Genomic DNA, 24,776 nt, shown 5'->3' with positions numbered 1-24,776 from the left:
CCCAGCTGAAAGTGTTGACACCCTGTCATCAGAGACACACGTCCTTGACCCTGCCCCATCACCAGCTGCTTGAAGGATACTTCCACATTTCCTCTCTACAAGGTCTCCAAAAGGCCTCTGAGACATGGCCTAACCCTCACCACGTGCTGGGTTTCCACATATCTCTTACTTAATTTTTGTGTAGGTGGTGATTTTAGGAAGAGGTGGCCAAGGCCAGATCCCTGCACTGAGGAACAGAAAGGCTCACAAACAGCCCACATCCAGGTGGGGTGTGAAGCATCCTGGGACCAAGAGGAAACCTCTTGTTAATCTAGATTTGATAGGGTGAGAACTGGATTAAGTAATGGCCAGTTGTGTTCTGAGTGAGGGTCTAGGCTCATCCACAGCTATTGCCACCATGGAAAAAGCCCTTTTGCTTATCTCATCATTTATGGTTCTGTTCCCAAAGCCCTGAACCCGCAGCTGGGTTCAGGCAGTAAAGCTTATGAAAGGTGGTGCTTACTTTCTGTCGGATATATAGACAGGGTGTCATTACCTGGCATTCAGATACATACATTAGAATTAAAGACCAGTGTCATTTGAAACGTAAAATTAATCTGTGTCTAATTGAGGTACAGAAAGTGATCTAAGTCCTTGTTACTCATTGTGACCCACAGACCAGCAGCAGCAGCAGCATTACCTGGGGACTTCTTAGAAATGCAGAAAACTGGAGTCCCCATCCCAGGCCTACTGAGCCAGAAATGTGTATGCAGCTTAGTTTGACAAATCCTGCAATGGACTACTACTCAGCCACAAAAAAGAATGAAATGTCATTTGTAGCAACATGGATGGACCTAGAAATTATTAAACAAGTGAAGCAAGTTAAGGAAAAACAAGTATCTACTACATCACTTAAATGCGGAATCTAAAATATGATACAAAACAGAACCAAGACTCACAAAGAAAACATAGTTACCAAAGGGGAAAGGTGGGGGAGGAATAAATTAGGAGTTTAGGATTAACATATACACACTTCAATCTATAAAATAGATTAAAAAAAACAAGGACCTACCATATAGCTTATGGAACTGTACTCAATATTCTATAATAACCTATATGGGAAAAGAATCTGAAAGATATATGTATACATGTAATTGAATCACTTTGCTGTACACCTGAAACTAACACAATACTGTAAACCAACTAGACTCCAATATAAAAAAAAGAGAACAAAAAGAACAATGAAGTTGGGAGAAGTGGGTGGACCAGATGACCTAGGGGTTGTGGGTAGGAGAAGGATGTTGATATTGGTTGGAAACAGATATCTCTCTGTAAGACCTGGTGATTCAGTCTAAGCGGGCTCACACTGGTTTGCACCTAGCACCCAAGTTATTTGTAATCCACCATGTGACCACTGACTCAGCACTGCAGCAGTTCAGAGTAAAAGCAAATTCACTTCCAGTGGCTATTTCTTCCCTGCCCATAGCGGGTGACAGCTACTAGGGAGGTGAGACATCTGTTTCCATTTACTACAATTCTTCTTCCGAAGATCTGAGGATGGCAGTGAAGAAATCATTTCACGGAATCTGGGCTAATTAAAAAAAAAAAGACAAAACAAACAAAACTCTACCACCATCTGATTTAGCTGTAGAACTCACACATTTAAGAGTTTTCGCAATGCCAATTCCATTCTTTTATTTCCTCATACCACAAACATATTACTGCCTTTTTAGAACCTGAATTTACACAAGCAAGTTGCAAAGGAAAAGCAGGCATTCTTTAATCCTCCAAAATGCATGTATGAAATATAATACAAACCTTAGTATTTGTACATACACAGGCTTAGCTGAAGCTTTATTGCAACTTCTTAAAATTAGCATTACAGTTTAAATATTTATGCCTGTAAAGGTTTGCATAATCTACTATACATAGTTATTTCAGAAGCAGTTGAAACTTTTAATTGGGGAAAAAAACCTTGAACAAAAAGCTCTAACAATTGTGTGAAAATTAAATTATTTACAATTAAACATTTAGGGTCCTGATTCACAAAACTTAGTGCATATCATGATTTAATTATGAGTCTCAAAGAGAAGGTAAGTTGTATAAAGAATATTCCCCAAGTAAAATCTAGAATGAATCGCTTTTTAGAAGAATATAATGTGATTACTGGAAACTAGAGAAAAAGTAACCAAATAGAAACTTTAGCAAATGTGTTCAATTTGAAATTTTAAGTATACAGCGGCAATCAGAACAAACAGGCCACAACAGAAGAGCTGGTGGCTTTTTTTTTGGCCGTGCTCGCAGCATGTGGAATTTCCCAGGCCAGGGATCAAACCCAAGCCACAGCAATGACCCAAGCCACCGCAGTGACAACACCCGATCCTTAACCTGCTACACCATGGGAGAACTCCATTGTGGCATTTTTGACACTATTCTTGGTGTGTACAGGGGAAGAACGATTCTCCCCCATTTTTCAAAAGAGAATATCAGCCCCAATCATCACTACCTGTCTTTCTTCCAACAGAGTAGCCTTCAAAGTCAATGCCAAAATTAGTAAGTTTAAACAAATAAGTTCGATGGTTTTTGTTTAGTGGTAAAAGCTATGGACAGGGTTATCCACAGTTAGCTAATCAAATTACAAAAGAATCATCATAGATAAGGTGCCAGAAATCCAAGATTCCCCTTGAAGCACTTCAGTGGATTCAATAGTGATTTTATATGTACACCAAAGGAGACGACTCAAAGAAAATTAGCAGAACAAACTGTAAGGCGAAGCAACAGACTGCAGTGAATCAGGTCCCGGGGTAAAGTCTTTAAAAAAACAAAAATTTACAGTAATCATTTTAAACTCTGGAATGCAGATATAGTACAATTACCAGTACATTACATTTACAAAACTGCTTTGACAGTAGCTGTTCCAGAGCAAGAACTGAAAAAATGTACAAGCCAGTTCACAATGACTTTCCATACAATGTTATTAAAATACACTGTTAATCATAAAAATACTTTACTATGTACATATACACTGTATAAACTCTAGATCTACCTAACTGGAGGAAGCCTCTAAACCCACTCCTACCGAGCGGCCCAGGAAACAGTGCAGTGCTATCATCTGACCCTCACACTACTGTGTGTGCAGGCTGTGAGTCCTGGGTCAATCCTTCGGTAACACAGTAACACGTCTCTCTTTCTGCAGGATATCTAGCTAGAAGCGTCGATTTTACTTCCGCTGTATTTTACTTTCCTAAATGCTGGTCCAAGTAACTCTGGACATTCACATAATTCGTTTGCAATCTGGTTACACTTTAAAAGGAGGCTATAGTTCATTTCATCAGTTATCACACTGTCTTGCTTGTAGTCCGGATGGTTTGCGATAAACTCCCTCATCCATCTGGCAACTGTCATCAATTCCCCTGAAAAGAAAAAAAAAAAAACAAAACTTTTTTTGAACAACAATTTCATAGTATTTTAATTATTCAGTTTGTTTTTTTCTTTAATAAGTTGACATTTAGTGGCCAACAGAACACAATCCTGAAAAAAATCAGCATGGCATTTTGGTATCAGCTACATGGCATGGGCTGGGAACAAGATGTTTTCCATAATGTCTGAAGAATTCCTCCCAAGGGGAGTTCCCGTTGAGGCTCAGCAGGTTACAAACCCAACGAGTATCGATGAGGATGAAGAGCTGTTACAAGGTGGAAAGTGCACTGATAGAATACCATATACTTTAATAAAAGACTACTTTAAAAACTGAATATCGTCGGGTTCAGCCTACATTAAAAGATTTTTTTTTTTTTTTTTTTTTTGCTTTATAGGGCTGCACTCACAGCATATGGTGGTTCCCAGGCTAGAGGTCGAATCGGAGCTGTAGCCACTGGCCTATGCCACAGCGCACAGCAACACGGAATCCAAGCCGTGTCTACAACCTATACCACAGCTCACGGCAACACCGGATCCTTAACCCACTGAGCAAGGCCAGGGATCGAACCTGCAACCTCATAGTTCCTAGTCGGATTCATTAACCACTGCGCCACAACGGGAACTCCAAAAGATTTTTAAACAAGAAAGAAAAGCACACCATACCTGACGCCCTCTTCTTAATCAGCTTTAGGTAGTTCAGGATACTGCATCTGGTGTCTACATCCACCTCCATGTTTTCCAGGTAAGAGTTCAGGATGGGGATCAGCCCCGGGAATACCCCTTCCTGCAAGAGGTGGGAAGCGCTGTGAGCCTGAGGCGACTGGTGCCAAGGGCACAGGGTGCAGGCAGAGGTGGGGCCCCTACCTTGCCATTGATGATGGTGTCAATGCTCATAAGCGTGTACTCTGCCGCTGCCGCCACCGCCGCCTGCTCCGCGCTGCCTGTGGCCTTGCCGCAGCCATCCACCACCGCATTGCCACCTGCGGGAGAGGGTGCAGAAGGCGTCAGGGGCCTGTGTGGCCTACAGGGACCCCGGAAATGTAAGGGAATGTGGTACCTTTGCAAATATCTTTTCTGAAATAAAACATTCCCTGCAGGACAGCATCGCGCTTCTGTGCTGCTATCATATTCTCATCAACCTAAAGGAGGAAAACAAACCATGGCAGACTCAGAACAGCCTGAAGTCAGAACGCTGCTGCTCTGCTGTGGGGCTGCGGCCCTTCTGTGGTCAGGACCCATCCCTGAAGATGTGCCTGCTGGTGGCCAGATCAGACTTGGCACTTTAATGTGAGGCTGTGTCCCGCAACCACAGATAGGGGTGTGTTTTTAAGAACAATGAGGAATTCTAACAGAAGCATACCTTAAAAATCAATGCCAAAACTTACACTCATGTGGCCACCTGCATTTTGAGGCAGCTTTGGAAACCTAGGATGCATCTATGGTGTTGAGAGAGCAGGGGACAGAGACAGGTCTGCCCCCTCCACCCCCCTCAAAGCCAGGACTCACTGGAACTCCAAAAGGCTAAGGCCCCAGCTCCCCTGCTGTCTGGAATTCAGGGCTCTTTCCTCCCTGCCCCGGGGACTTTGCTGCCTCACTTTGGTGAGGAAAGGGTCAGAGTCAGCAGGCTGCTGGGTCTGGAAGAAGGTGGGCCCTCCAAGGGCAGAAGATCACCGATGCCACCTGCCCACCTGTGGCTCTGCCATGTCCCCCCACTGAAGAGCCCCCAACACCCTATTTGTGAATTCTCCCTTTCTCCAGTGACTTTTTAAGACTCTCGAACGAGAACTTTTAAAACTTTTTAGCAGCAGTCCCTTAGTTCTATAATGAACTCTAGACAGAAGTCAGAGCGCTGTTAGGTTCAAGTTGGATGAACAGTACAGTCTTTGATTACTTAGCTTTGCCCCTCACACTCACTAATTCCTATTGTTTTTTTTTTTTAGGAGACACATATGACCTTTGGATTAATCTAGATTCTTCTATGAATATATTCAAATAAGCATCTAAAATTCTATCATGGCTAGGAACATCTGGCTTCAATTTTTTTGGCCAAGCCCACAGAGTACATGAATTCCCAAGCCAGGGATAGAACCTACACTACAGGTGCAACCAGAGCCCTAGCAGCGACGTCAGGTCCTTAACCTGCTGAGCCACAAGGGAACTCCCTGGCTTCATTTCTAATGTTTTTTATTTCTCTTAGTTTTGACAAAAATTCATAAAGATCACCAGTTTTAATTTCTGCTTTTATGAATTCCTCTTTACACCGTCCAGAAACTTCTCCAGTTTGGCTCCTCTAGGTGCCCTTTCTCTGCACTACAGCAGTCACATGCTCCTTCCACCCTAAGTCTAATATTTCAAGTGGCATAGGACTGGAGGAGACAAAACCCATTTGTCCCACCACCATCATCACCACCATGTTGAACCAAAAAGCCTCCAGAAATCAGTGGTTATTCAAATGCAACCCTCAATGACTTTCAAATAGGCTAAGGAGCTACTATTAGTACTTTTTTTCAGGAGTCTCCATCATAACAGTACCAAAATCTATAGCATAAGCTTAAGTTCAAAAGGAGGAGGAAAAAAACATAAGGTGGAAGGAGAGCATTTTATTCTAAAGGGTGAACAATTCTAAATGAGATCAGAACTGAAACAAACACTGCATATGAATGAGCAACAGACTATGCTCCAAATCTGCACTTGCCCTCACCTTCGACAGAGGGATGAGAAAGTCCAGTTTGTAGGAGAGGATCACCCTGGTGAGCAGCACCACAAACACCACGTACGCAGAGTTCTCGAAGTCTGTCAACTGCACCTAGACAAGGAGCCCGAGACTTTGGGGACCAACTGTGCAAACAGCTCCTCCCCAGGGGCCATGCTGTCCCCCAGCATCTCCTAAGCCCCCTTCCGGGTCTGCAAGCCCCCTGCCCACCATGTGTTCTCAGAAAGCAATGCTCCTGAGCTGTTGGGCTTGCACGTAACAAGCACCCACTTGATGTGTGCCGCCTTCCAAACAACCTGGGCCTCCGACAGGGGCACAAGCATGTGGTGGGCAGCTGGCAACAGGTACATCTGAGCCATTCCTATCACGCATACCTCCATGGGCCGGAATTCTACTCTCCACCCAATGTCGGAGTTTGGAGGAGGAGGCTTGAATCTCATCGTCTGCCAATTTGTGGACTGAATATTCTGTAATCAAAAGGCAGAGAATAAGACCAGTTTTCCCCACATCCAGGAAGATATTGAGATGATTTGATATTTAATATGGAAGGCATTCTCTTTACTGTCCACACCATCCTTCCATTTACAAACACAAAAAGATACAATTTAAGATATTCTTGGACTGTGACTTGCTAGGGAAACAACATAACAGAGGTTAGGTGACATGCCAGCAGCCCTGAAAGAGGTGGTCATACTATCTTTTGTGGGAAGCACATTTGAATTTTTCACTGTTTTTGCAAATGAGAGAAAATACTGAGTGAAAAAATTCAGGAGGGAGAGAGAGTAAGAATCATAAATAAGCGTACCTGAACCAATTCAGAATCTGTCTTAGTTCTTTGCACTGGGTCATGAAAGTCTTCGGAAGCTTCTAGGAGTTCCCATTGTGGCTCAGCAGTAATGAATTCAACTAGTATCCGTGAAGACACCAGTTCAATCCCTGGCCCCGCTGAATGGGTTAAGGATTCGGCATTGCTGTAAGCCGTGGTGTAGGTCACAGGTGCAGCTGGGATCTGGGGTTGCTGTGGCCATGGCGTAAGCTGGCAGCTGTAGCTCTGATTTGAACCCTAGCCTGTGAACTTCCATATGCCATGGGTGAGGTCATAAAAAGACAAAATAAAAGTCATCAGAGGCTTCTGTTGTCACCAACTCCTCATGGGTCCGGAAAACCGTCTCCCCTCTTGGTTAATGGAGTGAAATGCATTTCAGCAGATACCTCGAAATGGTCAGACTCATTGGCGTCGTCCAGGTGGATTTTCTCTTCAAACAGAGTTAGCGGGTCTCTGATGAAGAGGTGAGCCACATGCTGGGCCAGGAGATGATCGATGCCTGCAGAGAGAAGTCACACTGAGGTTGCTTCAAAGCTGTTCTCCGTGCCCAGTAAGATGGCAGGACAGCTTGGGAAGTTTGAAGACAGGGTGTCTGGAAGCCTAGGAAACGGCTATTTTGTGCAGAACTCTCATGTGGCCCTGGGTTTTAGCCTATGGACCCTGGGGGAGTGTCTGAGTTGCACCTGCTCCTTAACACAATGCCTGGGCGGGGAGGCAGGGCACTGCTGGGGACCTAGGGACAGACGTCCAAAGTAAGTTCTTTTCGATAAAAGTCAAGATCTCATAAACATTTAGAACTTGAAGCTTTAGGAACAAGCAGTCTCATAAGAAAAGTGAAGAGACCTCACACTAAAAACAGAAACCAGACCAGGAGTCAGCAAGAGTTTAGAAGAGCTTTGACGGAATAAAAGCTTACAATCAAATCTAGAAAAAAGGGACAGAGGCTCACCTTCCTGCAACAGCTGTTCGTAGATTTCTTCGTCTTTCGTCAGGTCGATGTCATTGTATTTCTCACCGCACTCAGATAAGTAACTGTCTATTGAATCGTATCGGGACTTACTGATCCTATACCTATTGTTCTTCAATGGCTAAAATTGCAAAAACATGAATGAATGCCATTTAAAATGATGCGGAAATAAACTAGTACCCGAAATAATTTTATTAAAAGGCTATATACTTTGACACAAAGGCTGTCCAACTTGAAAATAAGATCCTGAATAGAAGCTAGTTAACTCTGAAAAGTATTAGGAAAAATTGTATTTAAAAATCTGGAGGCAATTTAAGTAGTGTTTTCTGGTATGATTTAATTGTGTGTGTGTATACACACACACACACACGTATTTTTTTTAAAGCAGATCATCTTCATTCTTATTAAGCTAGGAAAATGCCAATGTTGAAAGCAAAAGTACAGCTTATAAAACAAAGCCATTAAAATGATTTCTCCTTTTAAGTTTATTTCTACTTAAAAAGCATGTTCAACAATTTATAGGCAATTATACAAAGACCAGAGCAGCAGTAGTACAGCCCTGGTCAAGCACATCAGAATCACCTATGAGGGCTCCTTGAATTAACGCCTCGCTCTAGTCTCAGTTCTGGACATACTTACTTTCTGGGTCTACAGTAGGCCTGAGTATCTATTTTTAAAGACCTTTATAAGTAGTTCTGATGCACACTCTTGGTTGAAGGGATGCAGGGGCACAATTCAACATGCAAACAAGAGGCATAAGCCTACACTTATTAGGCAAACGCTTTATAAGGAACCAAAGAATCTGACAATAGATTACACGCTTCACAGTGCGAACATCACAAAGCGAGTACATAGCACCAAAAAGCCTTCTGGTAACAATAGCCATCACCACTGACCTCCAAAATCTAGAAAAACTACACTCCTAATTTTAGAAGATAAAACAGATCTCAACAAATGATGAAAACTAACTCCCCCAACCCCACCCTTACCCAGTCAGTTCCCACATTCTCACCCCCAACACACTGTGAAGTCAAAGGCAGGTTGATAACCTGTCAGTTTCTTCCCACACATGACAAACGCACTCAGGGTAAATACTTAAGGGAGACATCAACATCGCGAGTGGTTACAAGCACCCCACTTTACCTACTGGATTTACAAGGCTAATAAGGAAAAGCATTCCCACCTCCAGGCCTCTCTCCTCCCGAGTTCTATCATCTACAGATGCAGAAATCACGCCCCAGCGACAATCAATGTCTGACACATAGCCTCGGTAAAAAGGAGACGCAGCACTCAAAGCCATCTAAAAACAAACAGAAGTCAGCAAGTTCAAAGTGTCACTTACATGCTTTTCATGCAGTTACCTTTGGTCAGGAGGAATCAATTTATGCAACCCATACAGAGTTCTACCTTAGCGACTGTGCCCGCTTCCTCAGAGTGAAATACACCCGAGGGGACTCAAATCCTCACATCTGATTCATTTATACTCTCCTCTCTGTAACGTGAGGACACTTGGGACACGAGAGGGGAAATGTGTGCTCAAACTCGACACTTGGACACATAAATGCCTTACCAGCAACAGGACTGGTTAGACTCTGACCCATCAGCTCTAACTCTGCATACTACTCGTGTTAGTTCAGTTCTAAATGAAGTCTTAACTGGACTTAAATAGCACACGGTCAGCAAATTTTGCACATGCAGTCTTTATTTTCTACAAAGAAGTTTTTAAAATCAGATGTAATTTCTACTTACGACAATTGGGCAGATAGTGGCCAACTGATCATAAAGGTATCTGGCCTCAGAGATGCTGCAGGCTTGGAACGTTACCTGTTTAAGAAGTGTGAGTTATTAGACAACTACACAAAACCATTACCATCCTTGCAGGGAGTCAAATCTGAGAAGGAGGGTGGCTGGGCGTGGCATGTAATGATCGGTCATACTACTGACCACACTTCATACGGGAGTTGGAGTTTTGCTTTAAAAGCTGTCTGGGATGCATTCTGCTCAAAAATGGATTTACTCATGTTCACATCTAATATAAATAACCATGCTCCAAAGTTAAGTAAAATTAAGTAAGATATCAGGAATGAAAATTAAGACCCAGATTAACGGTGAAGTTCATCCAGGCATTTCCTCCTCTGCTGGCTTATTTCCTTCTACAGCCGCACATCTGACATCCAGTTACCTGAGGGCTTGTATCAATTATGGTACAAAAGGGATTTGGAGATGCAAATGATGGGTCTCAAAGTTCACTGGTGGCACCACGGGAAATTGCTGGAAAGGGGCAGGACCAGAGGAAAGGGAGAGTAGTTAAAACCCAGACACTGTCCAGGAAAAGCTGAGCACCAGTGGGAAGAGGCACAGTGGAGCCAAAGCGGGCCTGGTGGTCGGTGCGGGCAACCAGTGCGGACCAACTTGGGCTTTGCCTGGGTGTTCCTGGGACAGGACAGGAAGCAGCAGCACCACGACACGATGGGCACACAACCCAAGCAACAGCACAAAAGCCCTGTGAGTGGCCTGGTTTCCAGCGCTGGTACCAGGAAGAAAAACTTGAACTGGAGAAGTATCTGGGGAGCAGGCCCTAATATTTACACTAAGAAGGGCAGATGGCCTAGGAAGCCCACACAGGAGGGTGGGTAGGACCTACGAGTTAAGCAGAGATGATCGCATAACGGATTAGTACATATCCTCGAGAAAACAACCACCCCCACACCCCCAAAGAAACAAGCAAAAAACCCACTGCCCCTCTGCAGGGTGCAGGGCAGCGAAAGGGGCAGAGAACACCAAATGTGGCTGTGGTAGCACATAAGAGTTCCCACATCCTATTGTTATTTAATAATGACAGTGTGAATTTAGTGTCAGTGCAGGAAATAATTTAAGTGCTTAACATTTGAAATAACTGCTGAGTGCATGTTTATTGTTTCAATCACAACTTGTTAGTTCCAGTAGTAGTCAGGTCTCAACTTTCCCTGTTTTGTTTTTTGTTTAAACAGCAGAGTAGCGGCCCCACCCCTAAACTGTAAGCCCCAGGAGGGCAGAGGTCTGCCCTGTGGTCCTCTATCCCCAGCATGTCTGGGGTAGAGGGTCTGACACCCATTTAGTCCTTAATATTTAGTAAGTGCATAGAGTATCTAGAAGGAAAGAAGGTGCCAAAGAGAACACAGGATCAAAGGTAAGTTTTATTTTTATAAAACGGTGAGATACTTGAAAAACTGACCCTATGGCCCAAACTTACAGGGATTGAGATTAAAATGTTCCCAAGTTTTCTGACTGCTGAATGTTCTTCAACATACATCTCTTAAGTTTATCTAGGTCCTTTCTTGTATTAGTCTTACAAGTTTTAGAGTGTCTGTTATTTTTGTTTTTAAGACACTATAATAAGTATTTTTTCTTTTCAGGTTTTTTTTTTTTTTTTTCGTCTTTTTGCCATTTTTCCTGGGCCGCTCCCGCGGCATATGGAGGTTCCCAGGCTAGGGGTCCAATCGGAGCTGTAGCCACTGGCCTACACCAGAGCCACAGCAACGCAGGATCTGAGCCGCGTCTGCAACCTACACCACAGCTCACCGCAGCGCCGGATCATTAACCCACTGAGCAAGGGCAGGGACCGAACCCGCAACCTCATGGTTCCTAGTCGGATTCGTTAACCACTGCGCCATGACGGGAGCTCCCTCTTTTCAGTTTTTTGATTGGCTTCTCTTAGATGGCCTAGTACAAACTAGACAATTCACAGGTAAATCCTGAAAACAAAAACATGCTTAAGAAAATTAGCAACTAGAATTCAATAGCCGGGTCATGACAGAGATACAACTTAGTTATTCTAAATATATTTAGTGACTAGCTCCCTTACACTAAGCCTGATATAGCTACTGCCAAACCATGTAGGACATGACTATGGAAATGGCTTTAGTGGGGGGAAGGAAAAAAGAGCTCTTAACGTCTTAAAAAGATAGGAATATATGGAGTTCCCATCGTGCTCAGCAGTTAACGAACCTGATTAACCATACATAAGGACAAAGGTTCGATCCCTGGTCTCGCTCAGTGTGTTAAGGATCAGGGGTTGCTGTGAGCTGCTGGCGTAGGTCACAGACTCGACTCAGATCTGACGTTGCTGTGACTGTGGCTCCAATTAGACCCCTAGTCTGAGAACCTCCATATGCCACGGATACAGCCCTAAAGACAAAAAAAAAAAAAAAAAGGTAGGAATATACAAATGGTTTTGGTATCCTTTTAAAGTATCATATAAGAAGAGAAGCAATGTCACTGGGAAATTGATGAGGAGTAAAAAAAAAAAGAAAAGAAAAGCATGAAAAATAGAGTTAGAAACCTAAATATGTAAAATTTACCTGGAACCCAGTTCTGGAGACACAGGATTTTTCTTTCTTTTTTTTTAATGGCTGCCCCCACAGCATATGGAAATTCCCAGGTCAGGGATCGAACCTTCACCTCCGCAATGACCCAAGCCACCGCAGTTGGGTTCTTAAACCACTGCACCACAGTGGGAACTCTGCCACAGGATTTTCTTGGTGGGGGGGAGCTTGTCACAACTTATTAAACGATTCCTGAAAAGTCCCCCAAGAATTAAGAATTTGAATAGGGTTAAGATGCCTTTTGTCCTGTACAGTAAGTTGCTCACTAACCTTAAAAATAATACTTTGAAATAATTTTTTTCTTGCTTTATTGTAATAAGCAGTTTCTAGTGCTCATTTAGATAAAGCAAGGATTTCCACAGTGATTGGTGGAATTTGTTTCATTTACCACACACTGACAGTGTAAGTGCTAATGATTTTTAAGTGGCATGTTGAAAACAGGGTGCTGGGCACGCCACTGAGAAAAAGAAAACAACTTTCAACCCACGACAAAGCCTAAATTGGATGGAAAACTCTATCTACAGGAAATAAAAATGTAAACTGTCTACCCTTAGGACATATTTATTTGGTATAAATGCAGTGTTTCAAGGGAAAGAATATCCCTTTGGAATGAGGCAACTGTGCTACCCATGGCAAAGCACCATGGTTTAATATTAAACCAAGGAGACAAGGCAACTGGCACAATAGCACTGATATAATTTTAAAGCCAAGCCCTCTAAGTTCTAGAGCTCTTTAGAAGTATTTCTCTTTAGAAATATTTGTAATTAAGATAGGAAAGCTGATACGCAGTTAAAAGTCAAAAGGTCTCTTTTTTATGACATGTGACCATCTGTAGGGAAACTCACTGGCCTAGGTTTGTTTGGAAGACATGTTTTATCATCAATATAAGTCAAGAGAAGCAGGGGGAAATATTACCCTTGGCTATGGTTATTTAAACACATTTAGCATGGAAAATCTGACTCTGGTATTCAATTTTGATTACACATAGTTATAAAAACACATCCGAGGTGTATGTCCAAGGAGGTGTGTGTCTATGTGCAGTTGTCTGAGATGATGGACACGGGGTCCCTGGCCCAGTGGACAGCCAGTGGGCTGGGAAGGAGGAGGTGGCGGGGAGGCTTATGTGGGGCCAGCTTTCTATTGCTCAGGGCCCCTTTCTCATCAGCCAAATAATCAGCACTGGATAAACTCTCCTTGGATAATGACAAGCAGCATCTACCCCTTCCCTTTGAAAAAAATTTTCAGCTTCAAACTTTTAATTTTGCACCACCCCTACTTCTGTTCTAATATGAATTCAAACAAATTAAAGGTTAAAATAAGTATTTCTGTGAATAAAAACAATGAAAAAATACTAGCTCAGAGTCAGACCTAAAAGGGGCCCAAATATAAACCCTTCTTTCAACTGATGAGAAAACCAAGGCCAGAAGAAGAAAAGGGAGTTACCCAAATACCTAAGAAGTAACAGCCGGATGGGTCCTGTCCCACCCACCCCCATCCCCAAGTCCTCCATGCTGCCAGGGGAGAGGGCACCAGTAACCTTTTTAAAAATTTTTATCTTTTATTTTTCTTCATTTCAGGGCCACACCTATTGCAATATGGAAGTTCCCGGGCTAGGGGTCAAATCGCAGCTGCTGGCCTACACCACAGCCATCCCAGATCCGAGCTGCATCTGGAACATACACCACAGCTCAAAGAAAAGCTGGATCCTTGAACCCACTGAGCAAGGCCAGGGATCGAATCCGAGTCCTCATGGATACTAGTCGGGTTTGTAACACGCTAAACCACGTCAGGAACTCTCGGGTCACCTGTAATCTGATTAGATCCAGGGGAAGTTTTAACCAAGCAATTAAGAGAAAGGATATTCCATCCCTGTGCAACTTAGCCAGGGGCAAGGCAAACATGGGCTGCTAAATACTACTTCTTCTTCTACCACTAGATGGCCGTGTAGGAAAATAAAATTTAAAGTTCAAAAAACCCCTCCCTCGGATCACAAACTCTGCAGTGCATCCATTAAAGTCCATTTTCAGAAATAAGATTTGAGTGGTGTTTACGATCTCAAAGCTAGACCGTCAGTAGATGGCAGCAAAAATTTGGCACAGAAAGCCGAGACAGTAACCACAGAATATTGCACATTTTAAGTTCATTAACAACCATGTCTTCATAGTGAATTGTAGAGTCTGGAAATTCTGTCCAGAGATAACTTCCAATGAATTTACTTAAATAACTTCACTGGTTTTCAGACAGATGGTACAGTTATTTCAGCTGATTAAAATGTTGGAGTTTCCGTCGTGGCGCAGCAGAAATGAACCCGACTAGGAACCATGAAGTTGCGGGTTCAATCCCTGGCCTCACTCAGTTGGTTAAGGATCTGGCATTGTTGCCGTGAGCTGTGGTGTAGGTTGCAAATGCAGCTTGGGTCCTGCGTTGCCGTGGCTGTGGCGTAGGCCGGCGGCTACAGCTCTGATTTGACCTCTAACCTGGGAACCTCCACATGCCGTGGGTGCAGCCCTAAAAAGCAAAACAAATAAAAAACAAAAAAATAAAATGTGATATTTATTTATTTATTTATTTTTAGGGCCACACCCAAGTCACACAGAAGTTCCAGGCTAGGGGTCAAACACAGCAACAGCCACAGCAATGCTGGATCCAAGCCGCATCTGAGACCTAAGCTGCAACTTGTGGCAATGCTGGATCCTTAACCCACTGAGCGAGGCCAGGGATCAAACCCACATCCTCATGGATACTAGTCAGGTTCATTACCACTGAGCCACAACAGGAACTCCCTATAATGTAATTTTTAAAAGAGAAACATATGCATAGAAAGAAAAGAAGTTAATAAATACAAATGGATGGGGGCCGCTTGCCTCTCTGGATATTTGAAACAATACCTGGAGACAGCAATTGCCCATCCCAAAGCCCATGGCATCCATGTAAATGTGGTCCGGCTTAGAAGCCTTCGCTGCTTCATCATCCTCAGGAAATGTTTCTATAAATGGAGACGGTGTGTTCTTGTCCTTAAATACTGCAGTGATAATTAAAAAAAAAAAAAAAAAAAAAAAAAGAGAGAGAGAGAAAGAGAGAGAGAAAGAAAAGAGCAGGAAATGGGTGAGAGTCTAGGATGAACAACGGGTGGAGCGTCTCTCCCACCCACCACCTCTGAGACTTACTCGGGACATTGATGACAACTTTCTCCCCTCTCCTGTGCCGGATGTTTCTTGTTAGGGTACTGAAACAGACAACAAACGTCACAAGGTGGTCACCTAGGAACCAGCATGCAAAAGAAGAATTGGATAATACGCAAGTACACAGAACGAAATCCTCCCTAACTAATCCTCTCAGACAACCCTACAGAAAATTCACGTGCACCAAGAGACGCTGAGAGGATTTCCTGAAAGGAGGCTTTGCACTAATACCACATCCTCTGACTCTCTCCCCTGCCCAAGCCCTGAGCCCAGGCTCCCCGTGACTCACAGAACCAAGCTCAAGGGTTCAAGGTCTGCCGTGGTCTGGCCTCGCTCTGTGTTTCTACATTTCCCATGTTAAGTCCAAAGTCTTGAGCCAAACTGTAGTTAAGACTCACTGCACCACTGGCCCCCAGTACCTCACCACCCCCACCACACCCAGCCTGCCACGTTATTCCTTATCCTCCAGACCACAACGTCTGTTCCAGAAAGCCCCAGGCACGCCAGGGCTGCAAGCACTGGACATGCGGCCAGTGCTAATCAAAATGTGCTATGAGGGTGACACGTACCAGGCTTTGAAGACTTGGTACAGAAATAAAATTTCTTGTTAATGATTTAAAAACACTGATTACAAGTTGATGTGACATTTTAGATATACAGGGTTAAATCAAATGTTATAAAGTACACTTTTACTTTTTTAACACGGCTACTAACTTATTATTGAAATTACACCTGTGGCTTATATTATGGTTCTACCAGACAATGCGACTCTGGGCTCGGCTTAAATGTCACCTCTGTCAGGAGGCCTGCCTTTGACTCACTCCCTCAGTCAGAAGCACCCTCCTCTCTCCAAGGAAGATCCCTGGTATTATCATCTTTGGACACTCATCATAATCCATGTTTTCATGCAGCCAAATAGCCCTGTTTTCCCCTTGACACACTCTTAACACTTGGTGTGGGAAACTATGTTTATGTATCTTTAGCCCCCACCACCAAAGATTCTGCATATAGCTAGTGTGCAGAATTCCTGTTACAGGAATGAACACTGAGAAGTCACAGGTCCCTCACTCTAGGTCAGGAGCCCGAGTTCAGGACAGCGTGAGACACAAAGGTACGAAGCTGAGATCAAACTGGTGTGGGCCTGGAAGTAACTTGAAACCCAGGAATGAAAGGTACACATTATCGGATCTAGAAGTTAATGGAAGTTAATAGCAGAGAGGGCCTGTTACACACACACATACTGTGCATATTTTATCTTACTGTCAAGGTACGTGGGGGAGTGGATCAGATACTGGTGGTAACTTACAGAGGGGAGAGGGGTAAGAATAACGAAAAGAAGGCTTTCTCAAACAGGTGTTTAGAGAACCAGGACTGGAAAAAAATCTGCAGCGAAGTGAACAACTTTAGGATGACTTGGAAAACGGGCAAAGGCAGACTGCATACAAGCAGCACCCATTAGGCAGCCTTGGGGGAGCAAGGGCGTGAACAGGTGTGGCCATGGCACTGCTGGCTTCTCCGGTTAACTGCCAAAGGAATGGGCAAGTGGCCAGTAGGGATCTAGGGGTGGGTGGGGGGGACACACCTCACCCTCTGAAGGCGGGGCCTGGGTGGTCCGCACACTCACCTGAAACGCGGGTGCTTGTTTATCGCTTCGTCTGGAAAGAAGAGGGACTTGGAAGCTCCTTCTTCCACCGGGTTGGGCTTGTACTCAGGCAGCGTGAACCCCGGGCAGCCTAATCTGCGACAAATTGAAGAACTAAATAGACAGAATCTGGCTCCAGGGGTGAACAACACTGCACATGTAACGCTGCCCTTTCCAGGGGGCTCGGCACACAGGTGCTCTGTGAACACTGCACTCTTTGCAGCCGCGCCTTTGCGGTCTGTCTTGCTCGCCATGCTCTTCTCTTGTGACTCCAGCCCTGTACTGATTTTATCAGAGTCTCCATCTGCTCAGGGCCTACAGAGCACTTACGGCCGCCTCGGCTGTTTCTGCCACGTGGCTCCTGAGGCATCTTCCTGTCCCAGCTCTGACCCCTGCACATTACCACCTCCCCATAAACTTGGTTCGAACCTGGAAGGGATTGTCTGTCACCTCATGCAACCCCTCCAGATTAGGCGGGCTCTCTCTGCCAGTGTCCCCGGCCATGCCCAGATCTACCTCTGGAGGCTGAAAGTCAACCCTATTATCTCACTTAACCTAAGGAAGAGCTTTATTTAATTCCAACACTGAAATGAAACTCCATATTTATCTCTCAACGTAAAACTCAAATTCCACATCATTGGCAGTGAGGTCATCAGCTCTTCCAAGTTAGGAATTTTAAGGTCATTGTTCAGTGTGATGTGACAGAGGACACGGTCTCACAAATTTAGCAGAAAGAAAGCAAGACAGACCCCTGCAGGGTGTAGATCCATAGAAACCTTTTGGTTGGGAGCCAAGACTAATTAGCCTGTGCCTTACTTTCAACCCCATCTTTAGTAAAACCAGCTGCTCACATTTGAAGATCTTATCTGGAAAACAATTCCCAGCTCCAGTGGGGGCTCCTGAGAATTCCTGCAGCCACGTGCATGTGAGCATGCAGCCTTAGGGAAAGCCTTGGAGGAGAGTGACAACTAGAACCAGAGGGTTCTCTGCTGACCAGAATCAGGCTGGAGGAAGGGAGGTGAGCTTGTGTGTGTCTGGACTCAGGTCCTCATCTCCAAGCTCTGGTCTCCATTTAGAACAGCAGTGCCCAGCAGAATCTCCACAGCCATGGGAATGGTTCCCATCTGCACTGCCCAGGACCAACGAGGCCACAGGCGGTACAGAGCACTGGGATTGAGGCTAGTGAAGGTGAGGAACTGAATTTCTCATCTTACGTAGTGTGATTAGTTGAAATTTAAATAGTCATGAGACAACTATTTGGATTACAAAACCACATCACCAGTTTCACCTGTTTACAGAATCACAGTACTTACACTTGAGAATCTAAGTCTTGGAGTTCCCACGTGGCTCAGTGGGTTAAGAACCCAACGAAGTCTCTGTGAGAATTCAGGTTCAATCCCTGGCCTTGCTCAGCAGGTTAAGGATCCAGCACTGCCATGAACTGTGGTATAGGTAGCAGATGCGGCTCAGAGTCCAAGTTGTTGTGGCTGTGGTGTAAGCCTCAGATGCAGCTCTGATTCAACCCCTAGCCTGGGAACTTCCATATGCTGTAGGTGTGGCCCTAAAAGGACAAAAAAGAATCTGAGTCTTCTTTTCTCTTGATCCCCAAATAAAACGTTCCTTATCATTTAACTCTGGATAGAAGGTGAGGCTTTCACAACTAAACAATTATTACTCTTGTTTTGCTTACAAATCCAAAAATATCCTCTCTATAGTAAAACATATGGTTAGGAATTCCCGCCGTGGCACACTGGAAATGAATCCGACTAGGAACCATGGAGTTTTTAGGTTCGATCCCTGGCCTCTCTCAGTGGGTTAAGGATCTAGTGTTGCTGTGAGCTGTGGTGTAGGCCGGCAGCTATAGCTCCAATTACACCCTTAGCCTGGGAACTTCCATATGCCACACCCACGGCCCTAAAAAGCAAAAAATTAAATAAATAAATAAAAGATGTGGTTAGGCTTTTTTTTTTTTTTAGAAAAATTAGATTTTTAGAATAAAACTTATTCCTAACACAACTCTCCTCCCTTCATAATAATGTAAGAGAAAGCAAAAGACACTTCTCTAGATGTCTGATGAGTGGCTTAAATAAGGTTTCAACTATTTATTTATAGAGACGTTATCAGGGAGCGTTCAGAAAACAACATTCCCCTTAAGGGTCCTTCTAAGACCAGCGGTGTGACTGTGGATACCTGTGCTCACGTTTATCAGGAAAAGAGTTCTAAGTGTTCCGGGCCATGGATACCAGTCCCCAAAGCACTTCTGAACCTTGGGGAGGTAAGCATACTTTGCCACAAGCTCACAGATACCTAGCAGAGATAACCAGATTTATGATTTGGGAGAACTGCATTCCTGTGTACAGGTCCTATGCGTAACTGCGTATTTACGGACCTCATTCTAAGCTAAGAGCAGATTCCACTGTTTTGTTTTTTTTCTTTTACAAAATTTTTTGACAATATTTACTTTTACAAACTTTTAGCCGTACTAGATTTGATGACAAATCCTAAATCTTTTCAGCACAACCCAACGTGACCCAATGACTAGGCCCCATTAGGCCCTGGGGGCACTAATGCCAGCCCCCCAGCAGGGGCCTGGTGGAGCAGTGTGACAGTGAGCGAGGGAGCACTGATCACCTCCTTCCTTCCGGATTCAGGGTTGCTCCCTCCCCTAGTCTGGGGATGTGGATGCGGTGCTCAGCAGTCTCAGGAGCCTTGGGTCCTTCCCAGGGAGCCAAGACAATCCTCACCAGGGTCCTCCTGGTCGCCACCATTGGCAGAGGCTGGCGTGTGACTCTGCTGCAGACGCATGTTTAATTGTCCACAAAGCATGAGAGTCCCAGAGTCAAGTGCTGGGATCAGATGCAAGATGCCCACCTGGCAGGCCGATACAGGAACTAACCTGGGAAATGAAGTGATTGTGCAGAGAGCCTGGTTTTCCCCCAGTAAAGACGTGGCCTCTTTGCGGCGTTTCCTCATATTGTCCTCCACCGTGTTGAACTCGGACATGGTCCCTCCGTACGGCTGGCCGGGAGTCCCTTCGATCATGTAGCTCCCATACTCTGGTCTCCAAAGGGTAGGATGGCTACAGGGGAGAACAAGTGTCATTCCATCTTATTCTGCTGCTGCTGCTGCCATCTGCTCCCTTTTTAGTTTTGCAAAAGTTGCTTCAAAAAATTTAGAAGCCACTGGGTATAAGTGAAGCCAATAACTTTCTACAATTCCCAAAGGCTGTTAATTTTCCATAGCTCTTCAACTAAATACTGAGTCCAAAATATTTATAAATAATCGAAACACACACAGAGCACTCAATGTTCAAGACAAGCAAGCTAGTCCACTCCGCAGGGAGGGACATGGGGACTTACAGACTCTTCCAGTTGAATGCTGGGCTCCAAACTCTAATGCAGCCTCCCCAAATTTAATGCGTAGAAAAATGAACTCGAGGATACATGACTCCGAAATATTTTTAAAACATCCTGCCAGCCAAACAAAACCAATCTGCAAGTTTTATCTGGCACCATGGTTTGTAATCTTGGTACTACTTTGCCAGTAATTTTCTTTAATGTTTGAATAGTAAACAGGCTTTATATTGAGTTTCCTCTTCCAAGTGCTTATTAATATATTTAAAATGTCAACACCCTAAGAGGCAGGTATTATTATTATCACTACTTTACAGATGAGGAAACGGAGGCACAGAGGAGTTAAGTACCTCGCCTAAGGTTACCCAGCTATTAAGCAAAGGAAGTGGAATCTGAACCCAGGTGACTTGGAACCAGAGCCTGGGCTCTAAACTACTGTGCCCTCCTGTCTCCTGCATCAGAGGAAAGATGCTATTCTGGTGGTTCAAACAGTTTCAGAAACCAAAACCAGACTTCAGTATGTCAGCTTACTTTGGGTTTGTCCTTTCCCCCTTTTCTTGTAGAGTTTCAAGAAGTTCCTCTCCAGACAGGACCAACTGGACTTTTTTACTTTCATGATCGAAAGATACCAACATGTATTCCACCTATCGAAAAGAAAAAGAAAAAAAATTAACATTTCTCCAGGATTGTGCTCCATGCAAGCTTTAGGAAAAGGAGGGAAATGTGAAGGCTGGGAAGGATCCCAGTAACCTAAGAAGTCTCATTTGCTTAAAGGATGGTACTTAGTGAGCGCGTGTTTGCATAATATGAAAACCCAGAGAGAACAGCCTTGTTGGAGGCCAAGAGCTCTTACTCTATTCCTTCTTTCCCCTGTTCTACATAATACCTTACAGAAGCAATCTACAGATTTAATGCAACCCCTATCAAATTACCCATGACATTTTTCACAGAACTAGAACAAACAATCCAAAATTTTTTTCTTTGTCTTTTTAGGGCTGCACCCGAGGCATATGGAAGTTCCCAGGCTATGGGTCCAATCGGAGCTGTAGCCGCTGGCCTACACCACAGCCACAGCAACGCCAGATCCAAGCCATGTCTGCAACCTACACCACAGCTCAAGGCAATGCCAGATCCTTAACCCACTGAGCAAGGCCAGGGATCGAACCTGCTTCCTCATGGATGTTAGTCAGATTCATTTCCACTGAGCCACAACAGGAACTCCCAATCCAAAAATGCATATGGAACCATAAAAGACCCAGAATTGCCAAAGCAATCCCAAGTTTAAAAAAAAAAAAAAAAAAAAAAGCAGGAGGCATAACTTCTTTCAGACTTACAAAGCTAGAGTAATTAAGACAGTGTGGTACAGGTACAAAAACAGACATACAGGCCAATGGAACAGAATAGAGAACCCAGAAATAAACCCAGACACCTACGGTCAATTAATCTTCAACAAAGGAGGCAAGAATATAAAATGGGAAAGGCAGTCTTTTTTAGCAAGTGGTGCTGGGAAAACTGGACAGCTGCATGTAAATCAATGAAACTAGAACACACCCTCACACCATGCACAAAAATAAACTCAAAATGCCTTAAAGACTTAAACACAAGACACCATCAAACTCCTAGAAGAGAACATAGGCAAAACATTCTCTGACATCAACTGTACAAATGTTTTCTTAGGTCACTCTCCCAAGACAATACAAATAAAAACAAAAATACACCATTGGGACCTAATCAGACTGACAAGCTTTTGCACAGCATAGGAAACCATAAAACAAACAAACAAAACCTACGGAATGGGAGAAAATAGTTGCAAACGATGCAACCAACAAGGGATTAATCTCCAAAATAAAAAACTCATACAACTGAACAGCAAAAAAACCAAACAACCCAAATGAAAAATGGGCAGACGACCTAAATACACATTTTTCCAAAGAAGACATACAATGGCTAATAGGCACATGAAAAAAATGCTCAACATCACTAATTATTATAGAAATGCAAATCAAAACTACAATAAAGTACCACCTCACACTGGTCAGAATGGGTATAATTAGTAAGTCTACAAAAAACACTGGAGAGGGTGTGGAGAAAAGGGAATCCTCCTACATGGTTGGTGGGAATATAAGTTGGTACAACCACTATGGAAAACAGGATGGAGGTACCTCAGAAAACTAAATATAGAACTACCATATGACCAGCAATCCCACTCCTGGGCACACATCTGGAAAAAAACTTTCATTCAAAGAGATATATGCACCTGTATGTTCACAATAGCCAAAATATGGAAACAACCTAAATGTCCATCAACACGTGAATGGATTAGGAAGATGTGGTATATATACACAATGGAATGCTACTCAGCCATAAAAAAGAACAAAACAATGCCATTTGCAGCAACATGGATGGAACCAGAGATTGTCGTACTAAGTGAAATCACAACAGGAAAGACAAATACCACATGATTTCACTTATATGTGGCACTAAAATATGGCACAAGTGAACCTATCTACAGAAGAGAAACAAACTCATGGACATAGAGAACAGACTTGTGGTTACCGAGGGAGAGGGAGAGGAAGTGGGATAGACTGGGGGTCTGGGGTTCGTAGATGCAAACTATTACATTTAGGAGGGATAAGCAATGAGGTCCTGCTGTACAGCACAGGGACCTACATCTAATCACTCGTGACAGAACATGATAGAAGGTAATATGAGAAAAAGAATGTGCGTGTGTGTGTGTATATATAAATATAAATAACTGGGTCACTTTGCTTTACAGCAGAAATTGACAGAACACTGTCAATCAACTATAGTTTTTTAAAAACTTTAAATAAGGGGAAAAAAAAAAACAAAAAAAAACCCTTACAGAAAGGTTGACCTTTTTGACAAAGTGTACTTCAAGAGAGAAGTTATTTCAAAGCTAAAATTTAGTAAATTTCAGTTGCATGAAGCCGTCAAATTTTACAATATATGTCCTCAGTGGGCTTACTCTAAGTCTAAGAAAGTGGTTACCTGGGTGTTCCAATCCAGGTAGATTATCCTCCTTCCTCATTGGTAGGTTATGTAATCATCCCACCATAAGCCTACCATTGGGCTGTTAAATCATAATCAAAGACACCAACACGGAGAATCTGGTTTAGGAGTTCAACAACTTCGTTTTGGTTTTTCAAAAATAATCTAAACAACTTCCCCATTCTGAACTCATATAAAGCTTACAATGCAAGGTGCACTAGTGCATCTATAACAATACCTGGTGGAATGCTGATAAAAATCAAGAGTGAAATGCCAAAGTAAGACTTCTCTAGGCAGAGTACAAACAGAACCTGCTTTTGTTTTCCCTAAAGTCGCAGGTTTTAGGGGTTCCCGTCATGGCTCAGCGGTTAACAGACCCAACTAGCATCCATGAGGATGTGGGTTCCCTGGCCTGACTCAGTGGGTTAAGGATCCGGTGTTGCCATGAGTTGTGGCCCTGGCGCAGGCCAGGGGCTACAGCTCCAACTGGACCCCTAGCCTGGGAACCGCCACACGCCTCAGGTGCGGCCCTAAAAAGACAAAAGACAAAAAAAACTTAAAAATGAAGTCGCATGCTTTCAAAATCACCATAGTTGGTGTAAATAGTGAAAACTGTGAATCACCACTTAGGGTGAAAATAAGATACACATTATCCATATGTCAGGGAAAAGGCTGGAACTGGGTCATTCAACACTTGAGAAGACCCTGTGCGGGACAGAGAAGAGATGGCAAACCTGGGCCATGAGGCAGACTAGCAGCAGCAGTTTTTCAGCTTAACACAGTATTAAAAAAAAAAAAAAAAAAGGAGTTCCCGTCATGGCTCAGTGGTTAACGAATCCGACTGGGAACCATGGGTTGCAGGTTCGATCCCTGGCCTTGCTCAGTGGGTTGAGGATCCAGCGTTGCCATGAGCTGTGGTGTAGGTTGCAGACGCAGCTTGGATCCCGCATTGCTGTGGCCGGTGTAGGCCGGTGGCTATAGCTCCGATTGAACCCCTGGCCTGGGAACCTCCATATGCCCTGGGTGGGGCCCTAGAAAAGACAAAAAGACAAAAAAAAAAAAAGGCAAACAACAGACCTATCACATGTAAATCCAGATCCCAGCCTGGGAAACCAAACGAAGCCGAGACCTGGGTCCAGAGGGCCTGAGGCTGCTAAGGGGGGCCTGCTCTGCAGCGACTCCCCGTTACCTTATTTACTGGTATCCACCCTCTCGGGTCTAGGAAGGCAGCCACGTTGGCCAACCCCATCGTAATTAACAGTACCACTTAAGAGACTGTTTTGCCCTTCGACTAAGAAATACAAAGGGGTAAAAAATGTTA

The 24,776-nt window shown here is 43.8% G+C and overlaps 1 protein-coding gene across 3 annotated transcripts in view; it reads right to left on the bottom strand.

Annotated features, from left to right (window-relative positions):
* Positions 1-1,648: 1,648 nt before the first annotated feature.
* The window catches only part of GCLC (glutamate-cysteine ligase catalytic subunit), a 43,723-nt gene continuing 20,595 nt past the window's right edge, over positions 1,649-24,776 (bottom strand). For all 3 annotated transcript variants that reach the window (XM_021098556.2, XM_003482164.5, XM_084966904.1), the window contains 15 exons: positions 20,978-21,090; positions 19,990-20,172; positions 17,076-17,189; positions 15,437-15,495; positions 15,158-15,291; positions 9,655-9,729; positions 9,089-9,205; positions 7,888-8,026; positions 7,325-7,437; positions 6,487-6,579; positions 6,101-6,205; positions 4,457-4,538; positions 4,264-4,379; positions 4,063-4,183; positions 1,649-3,392 (listed from right to left, as the gene is read on the bottom strand). In XM_021098556.2, the coding sequence (XP_020954215.1) occupies positions 3,181-3,392; positions 4,063-4,183; positions 4,264-4,379; positions 4,457-4,538; positions 6,101-6,205; positions 6,487-6,579; positions 7,325-7,437; positions 7,888-8,026; positions 9,089-9,205; positions 9,655-9,729; positions 15,158-15,291; positions 15,437-15,495; positions 17,076-17,189; positions 19,990-20,172; positions 20,978-21,081 (1,767 nt within the window). In that variant the 5' untranslated portion in view covers positions 21,082-21,090 and the 3' untranslated portion in view covers positions 1,649-3,180. The remainder of the gene's footprint in view (positions 3,393-4,062; positions 4,184-4,263; positions 4,380-4,456; positions 4,539-6,100; positions 6,206-6,486; positions 6,580-7,324; positions 7,438-7,887; positions 8,027-9,088; positions 9,206-9,654; positions 9,730-15,157; positions 15,292-15,436; positions 15,496-17,075; positions 17,190-19,989; positions 20,173-20,977; positions 21,091-24,776) is intronic.

This window comes from Sus scrofa, chromosome 7 (genome assembly GCF_054392235.1).
Source record: "Sus scrofa isolate SSC_HxYL_T2T_F1_AM1 chromosome 7, Sscrofa_HxYL_maternal_Yorkshire_Landrace_v2.0, whole genome shotgun sequence".
NCBI lineage: Eukaryota > Metazoa > Chordata > Mammalia > Artiodactyla > Suidae > Sus > Sus scrofa.
This window is presented reverse-complemented; position numbering and strand designations above follow the sequence as displayed.